Source organism: Brassica oleracea, chromosome C4 (assembly GCF_000695525.1).
Source record: "Brassica oleracea var. oleracea cultivar TO1000 chromosome C4, BOL, whole genome shotgun sequence".
Lineage (NCBI taxonomy): Eukaryota > Viridiplantae > Streptophyta > Magnoliopsida > Brassicales > Brassicaceae > Brassica > Brassica oleracea.
The window spans coordinates 3,394,578-3,411,196 of NC_027751.1; the positions used below are offsets into that span (position 1 = coordinate 3,394,578).

Sequence of the window (16,619 nt, forward strand, 5' to 3'; positions counted from 1 at the left end):
ATCACTCTGGAGAAATACTCTGTGATAGTATCTCCTTCCTTCATCTCCAACAGTTCAAAGTTTCTCCTCAACCTTTGAAGTTGAGCACTTTGCACCCTCTTGTTTCCTTGGAATTTCGTTCGCATGGAATCCCATATCTCCTTCGATGTATCCTTCTTAGCTATCGTCTTTAGAATGGTCTTGTCAATGGATGCAAAGAGATAGTTTTTCACCTTCAGATCTTTGATTTTTTGTTCTGCCGCCTCAGTTCGTTGAGCTCCTGTCAAGATCACGTTTCTTTCTGGTTGAGTGATTCCGATCTCGATCAGTTCCCACCATTCCTTTGATCGCAGCAGGTTCTCCATGAGCATAGCCCAATGCTCAAAGTCTCCATCAAACTTCGGTATGTTCAGCGATGTCTCCTTTTCACTCATCCTCACACCTTGTTAAAGGCTCTGATACCACTTGTAAGAACAGAGACACCAAAACAGAGCAAATAAGATAAAGGTTTTCTGAAATTTTCTGTGTTATTAAACGTCTCATACTCAAAGCCTTATATAGACTTGAGACACCTACAACAAACTACCGAAACAGACTCTAACGCTTCAACTAGTAGTTTCCTACAAACCAGGACAACTACGACTCTAATCCCTAAGACTTAGCAACAGTCTTAGACTTATTCAAACTAGAATCAAACACTAACTTCAATGACAAGAAACAAACCAACTCAACCAACTTTATTCTTCACGTGGTTGCGACATCTGGCACTGGTTACATTCTCGGTACGGGGAACGCTGCGGTTAACTTATCTGGTCTTTGTTACACTTGCGCTGGCACCATGATGATCGCTGCTTCTGCTAACTCCTTGAACCAGGTTTTGTTCTCTCTCTTGAGTAGGCCTGGGCCTTTTTACCCCAACCCCAAGTATCTATCTAAATCCGAACCGAAAAAACCTAGACTGGATCTTATACAAAAATATCCGAACAGGACTTATGAGCTTAGTTTAGTATCTTGGGGTTTGGTTATAACCCAAACCAAAATCCAAACCAGAATCCCAAGATATACGAAATTAGTTAAATATGTTAATGTTTTTATATATGTTAAGGTGATTTAGATATTTTAGAGTATACAAAATATTTTTGTAGTTTGTTTTATTTGTTATTTTGAATATTTTTAGTTAATTTAGATAGTTTAATTAATTTTTAATTAGATTTGTGAATAATTTTTATATTTTGAAATTTTTTTGTCAATTTTTGAAGTTTGAAAAAATATATTTTTGGACTATTTCAAATATTGGTTACAATCCGGACCCGACCCTATAATTAGTAAAACCCGAATGGGACCTATGAGCATAACACCGAAAATCTGAATCAACCGAACTGACCCCGAACGCCCAGGCCTACTCTTGAGTTTTGACTAGGGGTGGGCGTTCGGATATCCGTTCGGGTTCGGGTCGGGTATTTCAGATTTTCGGGTATTTCGGTAAAGGGATATAATATCCGTTCGGGTATTTTTAGATTTCGGGTCGGGTTCGGGTATTTATAGATCGGGTTCGGATATTTTCGGGTATACCCGATATCCGGTTTGTATTACAAAAAAAAATTATCTTTTTTAGTTGGTACCTAACAAACATACTCTTGAACTTTCCTGATAATGCAATTGTCGATAAAATCAAAAGTGAACAGTAGAAAACAGAAACAAACAACTCGTTTGACAAAAAAAAAAGAAACAAACAACTCGAAACAAATAATCTTAGTCTCCTGGTTCAAGCAAACAAACCCAAACAAACCGAAGCAAACAAACTAGTAAAGACTTCCTTGTATCCTTCTCGACTTCATTCTGTTACACAAACAAAAACAAAGTTATACAAGATAGAAGAGTGAACAACATAGCACGAGTTCATGTTTCTTTTGTGATCAAAATTATACCTTCAAACTCGATGTCCATAACTTGATATTATCTTATCTTTCAGTCAACTTGGTGCTGATTCTGAGGTTCATACTCTGCAAAATATTCAGCAGACAACAAAATAAGATTGTTAAGTTACAGAACAAAGGGAAACAAAGCACTAAACAATAAATTTACAAACCTCTTTGAAACTTATCATCTGATTCAACATCTGCTAGTAGCTGAGTATTTGTGAGAACCTTTGATTCAAATTTAATGTCCTGCTTCAGCCATTGATTTGTACAAATCAAAACCTCAACCATGTAGTGAGTTAAACAACTCCTATAAGGTTCTATTATCCTGCCACTAGTGCTGAATGCACTTTCAGAGGCAACTGAAAAAACTTGCATCGCTAATACATCTCGAGCTATTTGTGATAGGATTGGGTACTTGCCACTGTTGACTTTCCACCAAGAGAGCACATCATAATCAGTTCCCACCTCAACGTCAGCCTTAAGATAAGCGTCTAACTCATTTAGATCTCTCACACCAATCTCCTTTAACATATTGTTATACCTTCTATCTATTCTATTGTAGCCGATTTCATCCTCAACAAAGTCCATTCTGTCTGTTGCATGCTCTTGAGTAGACTGAGATGACTGTGTAGACTGAGACTGAGAAGCTTGTTTGCTTGCTTCTGCATGTTTTCCGTGTCTCTTACTATACTCAGTGAATAAGTCACTCATAATAGTCATCACAGAGTCGTGGAGCAGATGATGAACCCATCTGCTCATCAGAAACCAAAAAAGTGATTACAAAAACAAACTTGTGATGATGAACCAAAGCAAGGAACAAAAGTATCATATTAACTTCTCTGCTCATCGATATCACAAGTAAATCAATATGATGATTATCAAAACATGATGATTATCAAAACATGAAACTCAATCTTCCACGCTTTAACTTGTTTAACATCGAAACTGAATCTCTCTAACACTAACTTTAACTTCTTTACCATCGAATCTCACTTGATTTAACTTCTAATCATCATACAAACATAATATAACTTATTCAATCAAACAAATTCAATCAAACAAACTTTATCAAACAAAAAAAAATTTTTGGAAATTACCTGTGATTGTCTTCTCGACGTCGCAGAGTGAGATGTCGAAGAGGGCAGAGTATATTGGGTTTCCAGTTTTGATGATTAAAAAAAGGAAATAGGAGTGATTAAGGGAAATCAACGGGTTGAGAGAATCTGGGAATCGCAAATGTCGGGAACTCTAAACGGCTCGATAGATTTTGGGAAAGGGAATAAAAACAGGCTTAGGCTTATATAATTTCGGGTATGTTCGGGTGGTTTCGGTTATCGGGTAATACCCGATCGGGTTCGGTTATCCGGAATTGGTGAAGATGATAACCGATCGGGTATTTGACACTACCCGAACCCGAACCGAACCGCTTACTTCGGGTCGGGTTCGGGTTCGGGTATCGGTTATAATGCCCACACCTAGTTTTGACTGTATCTTGATTTTGTTCACCTGTTCTTCACTAGATCTTTGAGATAAGCAATGATGCGAAGATGAAGAGAACGATGCGGAGACCGTTGCCTTCAGGACGCATCAGTGTTCCACATGCTGGTGCGTGGGCTGTGATTGCTGGTGCTTCTGGTGCTTGTTTGTTAGCTACCAAGGTGACTCCTCTTTTTTTGGTATGTGGTTATTGTTTCTCAGTGGAGTCTAATCTTTTGCTTTTACGACAAGGTTGTTGCAGACTAATATGGTGGCTGCTGGACTTGGGGCTGCTAATCTTGTTCTTTACGCGTTTGTTTACACTCCGTTGAAGCAGCTTCACCCTGTTAATACTTGGGTGGGTGCTGTTGTTGGTGCCATTCCACCTTTACTTGGGTATAACTTTTGTTTCTTGCCTCTTTGTTTCATTTAGTTCACCGTTGATTCTTTCTTATGTTTGGTCTATTTTTGGGTGGTCAGGTGGGCTGCAGCTTCTGGTCAGATCTCTTTAAATTCGATGATTCTTCCAGCTGCTCTTTACTTCTGGCAGATTCCTCATCTTATGGCTCTTGCACACCTCTGCCACAGTGATTATGCATCTGGAGGGTAAGATAACATGAACCATATCGTTTTATATTAGACAATAGAAACGACAAGTTCTGACGTTGTGTCTTGTTTCAGTTACAAGATGCTGTCGCTCTTTGATCCAACAGGGAAAAGAACAGCAGCAGTGGCTCTTAGGAACTGCTTTTACATGGTCCCTCTCGGTTTCATTGCCTATGACTGTGAGTCTCTGTCTTCCTTGTAGAATCATTTTTTTATGCTTCTGATCTCTGCTGTTCCTACACAGGGGGCTTGACATCGAGCTGGTTCTGCATAGAATCAACACTTCTTACAATGGCAATTGCTGCGACAGCGTTTTCATTCTACCGACACGGTACCATGGAAAAAGCGAGGAAGATGTTCCACGCCAGTCTTCTCTTCCTTCCAGTGTTCATGTCTGGTCTGCTTATACACCGTGTCTATGATGATAACCAGCAACCAGTCCTAGAAGTAGCCGGTTTATCAAACTCTGCATCAAGTGAAGTAATACAAACTCAAAGGAGAAAGAAACGTGCTGCTCAGGCTCCAGTGGCTTATGCTTCTGCCGCACCGTTTCCTTTCCTCCCAGCTCCTTCCTTCTATTCTCCATAAAAAGCAAAGCTTTTGAAGAGTAATACACATTTTTTTTTTCAACGACAGTTATAGAATTATTCTGATACTGTTTTGAGTATAATCTTTGGGTAATAAGGAAGTGAAGAACGCATACTACCAGTTTTATGTATTTTTTGGATCCACAATATATATTTTATTTTGTTTGAAGTTTATTTTTCTTGATCCACAATATACCGGCTATGGTAAATATAATATAACATAGATTAAAAAAATATTTAATTTTATATATTTTTAAATAAATACATCATTAATTATTCGGATAATTTGACTAATAATAAAATATATTGCCAAATATAATAACATACTTTCTTCGTTTCAATTTTTTTTTAAAAAAAATTGTTTCTAAAAAAATTATATGACATTTTCAATGTATGTAATAATGACAAATTGTAAATTTCAAAGATATTAATTGTGTTTAATAAATTTTGATTGGTTAAAAATATAGGAAATATCTAAACATGAAAAATAACGTATTTATCGTACGTGTTTTTTTAATAAGTGTGAAAATTTTACAATATACATTATTTTGAAACGGAGAGAGTAATAATTAAAAAAAATTACACTAAAATTGAAAATTTCCTCTAATTTGCAACCTATAATTATTTCTAAAAATCGGAAGGAATATTGGAAAAATTGGTTCACTTTAATACCAAAAAGGAAAGCATTCATTTCATACTCGTATCGGCTTTTGGTTTTGGGAATTAAAATTCGAAAACCGATGATTTGAAAAGTTAAGCGACTAAACCGGGTTGGTTAAATGTTTCGACGGCTACAATCAGGAAGACAGTGACCTAGTTGGTGATTGGAGGCTGAGAATCGATGGCGACGAGGCTGAAATCGATGGCGACTTTGCCAAAACTGATTCAAAGCATGAGAAACGAAGCTCCTAAGCATTCGAACCCTGTTTTGCCATCTCTGAGACGAGCTTTCTCCCTCTACGACCAGATCAATCTCATTGACAATGTCCCCGAAGACCAGCTCCGCTTCCAAGAGTAATCTATCCCAATTCGAAAGCATCTCCCTTTTTGGGTTTCTCAGTGAATGATCTTGTGTTGGTTTGGTTTGTGTAGGTTTAATGAGACGAGCTTCACGGTGAATGGAGTCAAATACGAAGGTAGCTTGCTCTGTGTTGGGAACTTGCTCATGTCTTGGACCCCTCGTCAATTCTCCGACATCACCCCTGATAGGTAGGCAAAAGGTTGAGACTTTAAGCTATGTAGATACCTGGTCGTTGGTTTCTCTGTCTTGGAGTCTAACCAAATGTTATGTCACAACCTGATGTTGCTTTTTTTTTTAACTGTTTTGAGTGAACGTTATGTGCTTTTGATGTTCATTTTCATCAAAGTGGTTTGAAAGGTCGATTTTGATGTGTTTGATCAAACGTTTGGTTTAGTATATGTTTAATTGAGAGGTTGTGGTATATGTTTGATAAGCAAGTGGCTTAACGTCTCTACATTTCTTTTTTCATGGATGCAGCTTGTCTATCTTCCAGACGGTTCGACCCATTCCAGGTGATAATACATCAAATACTATTTGTTTCTCGGTCAATTTGTACAACAAAGAAACTGAATGATACATATGAAAAATGTAGTCGCATTGCCATTGGTTAATCAACTAGATTTTTGCATATTAGCATCAACGTCAGGACTTATTATATATGTATTCTGTTGAGCTGTGTTTTTTTTTTTTTTTCATTTCAGAGCTCTTAATTGTTGGTTGTGGAAGAAACATTCACCCGGTAACTCCCGAGCTCCGTCAGTTTGTCAAGTCTATTGGCATGAAGCTAGAAACCGTTGATTCTGTATGTTTTCTTATACTCCATTACATCATTCTCTAGTCCCACACAAGCCTAATTCTTATATTGATTACTTGATTCAGAGAAACGCTGCATCAACTTACAACATTCTGAATGAAGAAGGAAGGGTTGTTGCTGCTGCATTGCTTCCATATGGAGTTACATCTTAAAGAATTTTCTAGCAACTCGAGCTCGGTCTGTATAACTGTAGATGAATGTTTGAGACTTTATCTCTTGTGAAAATAAACCGAAACACATCGGATTTTTCTTGCTTCTCGAGGTTAATAACAGACGTTGTAACAAACATGAACCTTTTCATTGCATTTCTCACCTTTCTATATATCTCGGAGTTTGCTTATGTGATGACTTTTATGGCGCAATAGGTCTAACACAATAAAAGAAATGTCCACAACCTTTTTAAAATATAATTCATTCGTTTCAAAATAATTCACGTTTTCCAAAAAAATGTTTAAAAAAAAACAGTTTTATATTTTTAATATATTCTGTAAACTTTGAAAAAGTTAACTGCGTGTTAAATTTTTATTGATTAAAATTTGCGAAAGATAGTAAATCACAAAAATATATTATATTTATAATTAAATTTAATGTTTTACTAATGTGTGTAAACATTAACCATTTTGAAACAAAAGGAATAAATGATGTTAACATGGGATTCCGACAATACTAATATAAAGCACATTTCGGAATATTTAAAATTATTTTATTATATCAAGCCACAAAGTTACATATTTTCCACATAAAATCTATGTAAACGATCACAACCTATGACTTTTACTATGATACATAACAAAATAGAGAAAGATCAAGCAACGGCGGCCAAAACACCAACAAATGGAGCAACTGTGACGATCACAGGCTCACTTTGCTGAAAATTAGTCCTCGCATCTCCATAAGCATCGTTCTCGTCGGGTCCTCCCACGAGTGCTCCGGTTAGTACGTTAGGGTTTGGTGCAGGATTGTTATACCATTTGTTCATTCCGTCATTGCACGTCACGGCGGTGCTGTTCTGTTTGATCGACACTATAGAGGCTGCTCTATGGTGTGGACTCTTTGGATAGTTGGTTCCGAATCCAACCATGTAGCTCATGCTCGTCGGGTTTGATCCAAGTATGTAGTCTACCTATATAAACCAATATTATCGTGTGTAAATTGTTAGGCAATAAATATCGTTCGTGGTACTAGGCAATACCATAGTGTATAATACGTTTTAGCTACCTGAGTACGGGCGTGGTAAAGAAGATCAGCAGCTTGAAAAGTTCCACTGGGACAGTTGATGGGTGTGTTGGCGGCTTTAAGATACTTAGAATAAGCAGCGAGGACGAAGCTAGCGGTGGTGGTGTATTGGAGGTTGTTCCACGGCAAGAACCAAAGCAAACCACCCGGAGTCTTCTTAACGTTATTGGAGCCCATTTGAACACAGTTGCAAATGAAATACTCAGCCATATTCTTGAAATCTTGCAACTTATCGCCGGTCTCTCCTCCCCTTTCGAGTGCAAGCTGCATTTGCAATTAAAAAATTAAAGTTTTGTCTGTTTCTTGTCAGACAAATTAATGAAAATAGACATATAACCTACCTTGGCCATCAAGACTTGTGCACCCACGAACTTATCATCCCATGCAAAAATAGTCCTTTGACCTCCGGTGCCATATTCTTCATTTAAATAGTCGAGATAAGTCTGGTCATCAGTGGCACGGTGGAGCCAAGCCGCGGCCCAAAATAACTCATCTTGGTATCCGCTGCTCGCGTAGAAGCCACCTGCGTTAGGTATGGAGCTTTGGTAGACGCCAGGGTAAGCCTTGGCGAATTCAAATAAATCTTTTGCATGACCAATAAGTTTTTCGCTATAGGCTGCATCATATTGGGCAAAGGCTAGTGAAGCTGCAGCCATAGCTGCAGCTGTCTCGCCTGCTAGGTCAGCACCTGGATGCTGAACATCAATACGGTAAGAAGGACGCGGAGTTGTCATATCCTCTGGTCTCATCCAGCACGCATGGTCCGAGTAGCCGTCTCCCACTTGTCCGTAAAGAACATTGGGCTCTGGGTGGGCGTTGATGAGATAGTCAGTGGCCCATTTTATAGCCGCAAGGACGTTTTCGTGCTCTTTATAAGTCTTAAGCTCCGATTCCATCTCTACACTGCTCCATGCTAGCATTGTCGTTGTGAACGCCAATGAGAATCCAAACTTCATGTTGTCTCCAGCATCATAGTACCCTCCAGTGAGATCAACCTGTTTTTGTTACAGTCGTCAGCACATTTTGATATATTTTACTTACTATACTAAAAAGAAGTGAAATGGATTTAAATTACATGGGCATCAGAACCGTCTCTAAGTGCAGAATCTCCTCTCCAGTTGACTCTTTGGTTCGGCGGCAATTTTCCAGAGCGTTGAGCTTCGAAATACAAAAGACTCTTTGTGAGAGCTTCTCCATAATTAGCCCCATGAGTCATCGGCATTGACAATAACGCAATGAAAAGAGTACTTGTCCATAAGCATTGTGAAGAGCCACTTCTCAGTTGAGACATCGTTTTTCTAATTAATCTTATGACCAACTTTTACTTGTGTTTACTTGTATCTATCTATGTGTGCAACTATTTATAGGGAATCTATATGATGGTATCTATGGCTAATTAAGAATAATATAATTACAATTTGCTAATCAGTCACTAATTACAATTTTCTAGTCAAAAAGTATTATCATTTAGATATGTGTTATCTGTGAAATTGTATTTTGGTCACATAGTTGACCATATATATAGTCAACTATGGATATATATGGATGGGATCTATATGACCAAAATACAATTTCAGAGATAACACATATCTAAATGATAATACTTTTTGACTAGAAAATTGTAATTAGTTTTCTTTCTTATTTTATATCTTATGTATATCCATAGTCGAACTATACGGTTTTTTTCAAAATTGACTCAAAGTTTAAAGTCAATGCAAAACTAATGCATGACTTTTTTGGAACTTTCTTTTTATTTTATTCATCTCAAAAGTTTGGATTATTCAAGAAAATGTCATTACTTTTTTTTTCTTTCTTTCGAAAATGAGTGTTTTACTCTAGGGGTGGGCACTTTACCCGATATCCAAAGCCGCACCCGAACCGAAATCCGAACCGAAGTAGCAAAATATCCGAACAATTATTGAATTAGCAGGGATTGGATATCCGAACCCGAACGGGTAATATCCGAACCTAAATGGATATCCGAAGATAACCGAACATATGTTAATTAACCATATATTTCTAGTTTATGTCTCTCATTTTATATAAAATATTTATATTGATACTACACATACTTTAAGTTCATATGATATACATAGAATTACGGAGAAAATGATTTACTACTCACTTAAAATGCATGTCAAACTTTTTATTTCAAGAATTAACAAAAAGTTACATCCAAAATTTAAAAACAATAGCCAAATTAATGTCTTTTTTAGTTTCAAAATGTTATGTCCAAATCTATTAACTATTCAATCTATTAAAAAAAAAAATTAGTTAAGTGAAAGTTATATTTTTAATTTCAAGAAATTTGAGAAATGAAAATTTTATTTTTTTTTTCAAAATCTAAATATCCGAACCCGATCCGAAATAACCGAACCCGAACTAAAAATACCTTAACCCGACCCGAAGTACAGAAATACCCGAACAGGTTCTATACCTCTATACCGAAATACCCAAAAATTCGAAATATCCGATCCGAACCCGAACGCCCACCCCTATTTTACTCTACCATCTTTATCAATTATTTACAATGTTGTCTTTGTCATCAATACACCAACCACCATTAACATTATTACTTAATTTAACAGATTAAAACCGATTTAGATCGATTTAAATCTAAATCGAATTTTAAGAATAATCGCTTCGATAGGACTGATTTGCCGAGTAGACGGAGGCGCTGCCTAGAACAATTTTTAGAACCATGGTTATATCGCAAACTCACCCAATTAAATAGTATACCAAAGTTTTTTTTTAACAAAAGAGAACAAAGATACTAATAACGAAAAATACAAGAAAATAATTCAAACAAATCACATAACAATCGAAAAGAACTAAAGGAAAAAGACCAAAATTTTAACCTAACGAATAAAGAAAAATTTATGAAAAAGTATGAGCGTAATAAACACTTAATTGCCACAAGTTAACAAGAAATAAAAACACCCTCAAACCTTGAAACGATGGCCTATACAACTATCGAAAAAATCACACATCAACAGCCGCTCAAGATCACAATCTCGAACCCACATGCCCATCCAACATCACCTACAATAGTAATACGAGGAAGAGCAAGAACAAGATTTCCTTTTTCAAAAGACATTACAAAAACATGTGTAACCAGCGAAAGAGGGTAACAGTCTTAAGTACCTATATCACTAAACCTGAAGAAAGAAAGAAAAAACAAAACTCTAAAACCAGAAAAATAATTATTTGTTAAGATGAAAACCTTAATTAATAAGCATATTGTGCACCGAAAGCGCATAATTTGTTAGTTAACCACCAAAAATGTACTACTGTTGCTTGTAGATGAAGAAGAGTTAAATGCAGTCAGTAAGCACGAGTTTCATAATTTATGGCACATGCAAACACTGTCGAATCAGTGAATAATAATTGTTTAGAAATAGTAATACATATCACTGGCACTCGCATATTTATGGAGCTCATGGGTTTCATATAAGAGGTGATGACTATGTAGAAAAACTCAAGAACTTCGTTTGATCTTTTGCACCTCGAGGTCGGTCTGTATAACTTTAGATAAACGGAAACACATCCGATTTTTTCTTGCTTCTCGAGCTTAATAACAGAAGTTACATTTTCAAAATATCTATAATTATTATATTTTCACGCCAAGTTACATTTTTTTTTGAAACTTACGAAGTTACATTTTCCACTTTAAAAACTATGTTAATGAACAACCTATGACTTTTATTATGATATATATATATATAACAAAAGAGAGAGAAATCAAGCAATGGCGGCCAAAACACCAACAAATGGAGCAACGGTGGCTGGCACAGGCTCACTGTGCTGGAAATCAGTCCTCTCATCTCCGTAAGCATCGTTCTCGTCGGGTCCTCCCACGAGTGCTCCGGTTAGTACGTTAGGGTTTGGTGCAGGACTGTGATACCAATCGTTGAACCCTGCATTGCACTCCACAGCGGTTCTGTTCTTTTTGATCGACACTATAGAGGCTCCTCTATGGTGTGGTCTCTTAGGATAATTGGTTCCGAATCCAACCATGTAGCTCATGTTCTTGGGGTTTGAGCCAAGTATGTAGTCTACCTATATAAATTAATATAGCATGTGTAAACCAGTCACGGATATAGACAAGCGAAGATTAGTATAAGGTACTCTGAAATTTTAAAATTAAATATACAATAGCCATAAGCGCCTTAATTATTTAAAACATTTTTTTATTAAAATTCTTACTAAGTTATCTATAACCCGAAAATTTCAGCGCAAAGCCTAGGTAACCACTAACGAATATCTCACTATCAGTATATAAAATGTTTTCTTAAGTTATTCATATGAGATAGAAAGTTATGAATTTTCATAGAGATGATTATTTGAGGAAAATTAATATCTTCTTTTAAAGGAGAATGTTGTGTGGTTGGCACTATATATACATGTTTAAACTACCTGGGCACGAGCGAGGTTACGAAGATCAGAAGCTTGAAGAGATCCACCGTGACATTTGATGGATGCATTAGCGGCTTTAAGATACTTTGAATAGGCAGAGAGGACAAAGGAAGCGGCCGTGGTGTATTGGAGGTTGTTCCACGGCAAGAACCAAAGCAAACCTCCCTGAGTTATCTTAACGTTATTGGAGCCCTTTTGAGCACAGTTGCAAATAAACTGCTCAGCCATACTCTTGTACTCTTCCATCTTCTTGTTGATCTTTACTTTCCCTTCAAGTGCAAGCTGCATTTGCAAAATAAAATTACGTTTTGTTTGCTTCTTGTCACAAAAGTTAGTGAAAATAAACATAACCTACCTTGGCCATCAAGACTTGTGCACCCACGAACTTATCATCCCATGCAAAAACAGTCCTTGAACCTCCGGTATTAGATGCTTCATTTAAATAGTTGAGATAAATCTGTTTCTTAGTGGCACGGTGGAGCCAAGCCGCGGCCCATAATAGCTCATCTTCGTAGCCGCTGCTCGCGTAGAAGCCACCTGCGTTAGATATGGAGCTTTGGTAGACGCCAGGGTGAGCCTTAGCGAATTCAAATAGATCTTTTGCGTGACTAATGAGTTTTTTGGCATAGGCTGCGTTATATGGTGCAAAAGCTAGAGAAGCTGCAGCCATAGCTGCAGCTGTCTCGCCGGCTAGGTCAGCACCTGGATGCTGAGCATCAATGCGGTAAGAAGGACGTGGAGTTGTCATGTCCTCGGGTCTCATCCAGCATGCATGGTCCGAGTTGCCGTCTCCCACTTGTCCGTAAAGAATATTGGACTCTGGGTGGGCTTTGATAAGATAGTCAGTGGCCCATTTGAGAGCTGCAAGGACTTTTTTGTGCTCTTTATGAGCCTTAAGCTGCGATGTCATCTCAACACTGCTCCATGCTAGCATTGTCGTCGTGAACGCCAATGGGAATCCAAACTTCATGTTGTCTCCAGCGTCATAGTACCCCCCAGTGAGATCAACCTGTTTGTTACAGTTAGCACATATGATGTATTTTACTTACTATACTAAAAAGAAGTGAAATGGATTTAAATTACATGGGCATCAGAACCGTCTCTAAGTGCAGAGTCTCCTCTCCAGTTAACTCTTTGGTTTGATGGCAATTTTCCAGAGCGTTGAGCTTCGAAATACAAAAGAGTCTTTGTGAGAGCTTCTCCATAATGTCTAGAGACAGCTCCAAGAGTCATCGACGACATTGATAATAACAAAATGCAACTAGTACTTGTCCATAAGCATTGTGAAGATCTGTTTTTCAATTGAGACATTGTTTTCTAATTAATCTTATACGATTTCAAGACCAAATGCACAACTTTTTACTTGTGTTGACATATCTATGCGTGTGTGTGCATTCAATTATTTATAGAGAATCCATAAGATGGAATCCATGGCTAATTAAGGATCATTAATTATTTTCACTCAAAAAGTACTAGTTAAAAATTTAGCTTAAACCTCATAGTATTATAGATCTTCACATTATTCAAAAAGATGTAGATAATTTTGTGAAAAATATTAATTAAATGCCATTTGATATGTGTATGTGTGAATTTGTTTTTTTGTCAACATCTGTACTATTAAAACAAAATTCATATTATGATTGATAAAATTTAATTTAAACCTCATAGTATTATAGATCTTCACATTATTCAAAAATATGTAGATAAAGTTGTGAAAATATTAATTAAATATCATTTGATATGTGTATGTGTGAATTTGTTTTTTTTGTCAACATCTATACTACTAAAACAAAATTCCTATTAAGATTGATAAAATTTAGCATATATCTCATAGTATTATAGATCTTCACATTATCCTAAACCTCATAGTATTATAGATCTTCACATTATTCAAAAAGATGTAGATATAGTTGTGAAAATATTAATTAAATTCCATTTGATATGTGTATGTGTGTGAATTTGTTTTTTTGTCAATATCTATACTATTAAAAAAAATTCCTACTATATCAAAATAACTCATAATTAAATTATTATATTAATTAATAAATATATGTAAATAACCTAATATATAAATTACTTTGTAAATTATAAATTAATATAAGTACTTATAGTTAAAATAGCAAAATAACATATATTCAGTGATTCATATATCTAGATGGGAAAATCACATAAGATCTTATAACTAACTTGGTTTAATTGAGTTAAACAGTCTGACTCTAAACTAAACGAGTTTAAATGGAATAATTTACTTATTTTAACATCCATAACAATATATTTGATGTGTTTTTATTAGATTTTTATATTTATATTCCGCGTTTTAAAGTGCGGATCAAAATTTTATATTTACGTTACTTTTATTTATAGACCTATATATATGCTCAGGAAAAAAAAACTAAGCTATCTTTAAACTATAATTTCTTTATCTAATTTTTCTATCTTATGTTTATCCATATTGTTACTGCAGTGAATCTTACATTTTGTATAAGATTTTAATTTCGTTTTTTTCTTTTTGACTTCTAAACTTATGTTTTGACTTTTATTGATTCGTTTTTGTTTTCTCTTTGTCGACTTATAAGTATTCTCTAATTAGTTTTTCTTAAAGTTGCAATTACGAAAACATGTGTAAGCAGCCAAAGAGGATGACAGTTTTCAATACCTATATCTCTAGACCTAAAGCTATAGAAAATCATAATAACAAAATCTCTATAACCATATGCAGAAAAAATGGTTGCAGAGGCCATGTGTTCAGATGAAAACCTTGATTAATAAGCATATTATGGACCTAAAGCTCATAATTTCTTAGTTAACAACCAACAATGTATGAAGAAGAGTCGTGTCCTGATTTTATTTTCTGGTAGGTTTGAATGTAATCAGTGAGTACGAATTTCATATTTGGCACGTGAAAACACTGTCGAATCCGTGAAGAATAAGTTAGCAACATAGTTGTCACAGAAATAATACTCCTTCCCTTTCAGATTAGTTGTCGTTATAGCATAAAATTTTTATTTCAAAATAAGTGTTATTTTATAATTTCAATACAAAATTTATTGATTTTAGATTTTATTCTATTTTTCAATTGGTTGAAATGTAGTTATGTGTATTGGTAATGATGTTTTTATCTAGTAAATATATAAAATTAAATATTTTTTTAATCAGTGTGGCGAATTTTAAAACAACAGGTAATCTAAAACGGATGAAGTAATAAGTCTCAAATACTAATACATCACACTGGCACTCGCATTTATGGAGCTCATGGGTTTCTTCCTAACATTATTAATACTAGGGGCATTGCCTCTGCGCAAGCGCGGAGTTGTGGACATAATTTTTGGTTCATCTTAATACTTGCTAGGGTTATTGTAGTTGTGAATTTTGCGTTTTGAGTTGTTTTTCAAGTTTTTTAATTGTTATAGGGTTAGAGTTGTGATGATGAACTGTGTATGCATTGTTCTCTACTTATGAAGGACTAAATTGTGTTAATAATGTAATTGATATAGTTCATGGTGTTGTTTGCTATGTCACTGGGACTTATTGTTTGTTTGTCTTTTTAATTTGTTTCTTGTACTGTTGAGAGTACATAAATTATATTAAAGTTGTTGAGAGTACCTTTTGTTTCTAGATATTTTTTCTCCAGTTTAGTTGTGTAAGTTATGTGTAAGTAATAATTTTTATTATCCTTATTATGTTTGTTATATGTTTTTATTTTATTTTTAAACTTGTTGCTCTTACCGGACCTTTAAAACAAATACATGAAGACTTGTAGAAATAACTATAAAATGAGTGACAGTTCTGAGTATTTGGGCCTTAGTGGATTTTAAACGAATTTATGCATTTCTCGTAAGAAGACAATAGCATTGGCATGTTGATATTGGGCATGTAAGCTATTTTTATAAGACAAGAGTAGGGAGCAGGTGGAGATGTTGTTGTTACCTTTGTATCTGTCAGGATTGTCTCTTGTATCTCCTCGTGTAGATGTGTTTGTTTATCTTTTATTTGACGGGTAATATGTAAACAAAAATCATTGTTAGCAGTATTTATCAGAGTTCGTAATTTACTTTATTTTTTTGTTTAGGTAATTTTACTGATTTTGGTTGTCGTCTTCGTCTTCTTCGTTGCGAAAGTAAGTTTGTAAATTGTTAAATAGCTGGCCGTGTAGTTTGTATTTGTTTAGCTGACTCGATGTATGTGTCGTTGAGTTTTAGTTGAAGTGATTGGATTGGTATATTTGTTTTGAATTTTACTTCTAAGATTAGACAAAAAAGAGAGGTAATCATTAATGATTCGTCTTTTTTTGAATTCTAGTTTTTGGTGTTTTGATTGTTTGGGTTGTTGTGGTTTTTCTTAAAGTGTAAAATAAAGGTTTGTGTAAAATTATTTTGATAAGTAAGGGAGATAAATAGACGACCACAGAATAGGAAATAATTTTGATTATTAATGTTAGCATAATATAAATAATAATATAAAGAGAATTGTGTGTTGATTGTTTCTTACTGATCAATGAGGAGACGGATAAGGACTCGAGTTGTTTCTTTGGTAAAGTCAGAGCCCTGGACAGAACGGATTTT

The 16,619-nt window shown here is 35.3% G+C and overlaps 4 protein-coding genes across 5 annotated transcripts in view; 2 read left to right on the forward strand and 2 right to left on the reverse strand.

The window, feature by feature from the left end:
- Positions 1–4,742, forward strand: part of LOC106340019 (protoheme IX farnesyltransferase, mitochondrial) — an 8,657-nt gene extending 3,915 nt beyond the window's left edge. Inside the window, exons 1-5 of one of the 2 annotated variants that reach the window (XM_013778888.1) lie at positions 3,422–3,559; positions 3,630–3,773; positions 3,858–3,983; positions 4,059–4,162; positions 4,228–4,742. In XM_013778888.1, the coding sequence (XP_013634342.1) occupies positions 3,646–3,773; positions 3,858–3,983; positions 4,059–4,162; positions 4,228–4,571 (702 nt within the window). In that variant the 5' untranslated portion in view covers positions 3,422–3,559; positions 3,630–3,645 and the 3' untranslated portion in view covers positions 4,572–4,742. Of the gene's footprint in view, positions 1–730; positions 854–3,421; positions 3,560–3,629; positions 3,774–3,857; positions 3,984–4,058; positions 4,163–4,227 lie in introns of those variants that run through there. The other variant, XM_013778889.1, reaches the window with a different exon arrangement.
- Positions 4,743–5,339: 597 nt separating this feature from the next.
- Positions 5,340–6,745, forward strand: LOC106339681. Its single transcript, XM_013778534.1, has 5 exons — positions 5,340–5,584; positions 5,663–5,779; positions 6,069–6,103; positions 6,293–6,393; positions 6,471–6,745. The coding sequence occupies exons 1-5, from the start codon at positions 5,412–5,414 to the stop codon at positions 6,555–6,557; spliced, it is 513 nt and encodes a 170-aa protein (XP_013633988.1). The 5' UTR covers positions 5,340–5,411; the 3' UTR covers positions 6,558–6,745.
- A 430-nt stretch (positions 6,746–7,175) lies between these two features.
- Positions 7,176–8,960, reverse strand: LOC106337673 (endoglucanase 12-like). The gene is made up of 4 exons (XM_013776795.1): positions 8,717–8,960; positions 7,983–8,636; positions 7,624–7,905; positions 7,176–7,528 (listed from the first exon to the last, which is right to left on the reverse strand). Exons 1-4 carry the CDS (start codon positions 8,930–8,932, stop codon positions 7,211–7,213), a joined length of 1,470 nt encoding a protein of 489 aa, XP_013632249.1. The 5' UTR covers positions 8,933–8,960; the 3' UTR covers positions 7,176–7,210.
- Positions 8,961–11,382: 2,422 nt separating this feature from the next.
- On the reverse strand, positions 11,383–13,414 carry LOC106337672 (endoglucanase 14-like). The gene is made up of 4 exons (XM_013776794.1): positions 13,141–13,414; positions 12,413–13,066; positions 12,058–12,339; positions 11,383–11,700 (listed from the first exon to the last, which is right to left on the reverse strand). Exons 1-4 carry the CDS (start codon positions 13,366–13,368, stop codon positions 11,383–11,385), a joined length of 1,482 nt encoding a protein of 493 aa, XP_013632248.1. The 5' UTR covers positions 13,369–13,414.
- Positions 13,415–16,619: the final 3,205 nt, after the last annotated feature.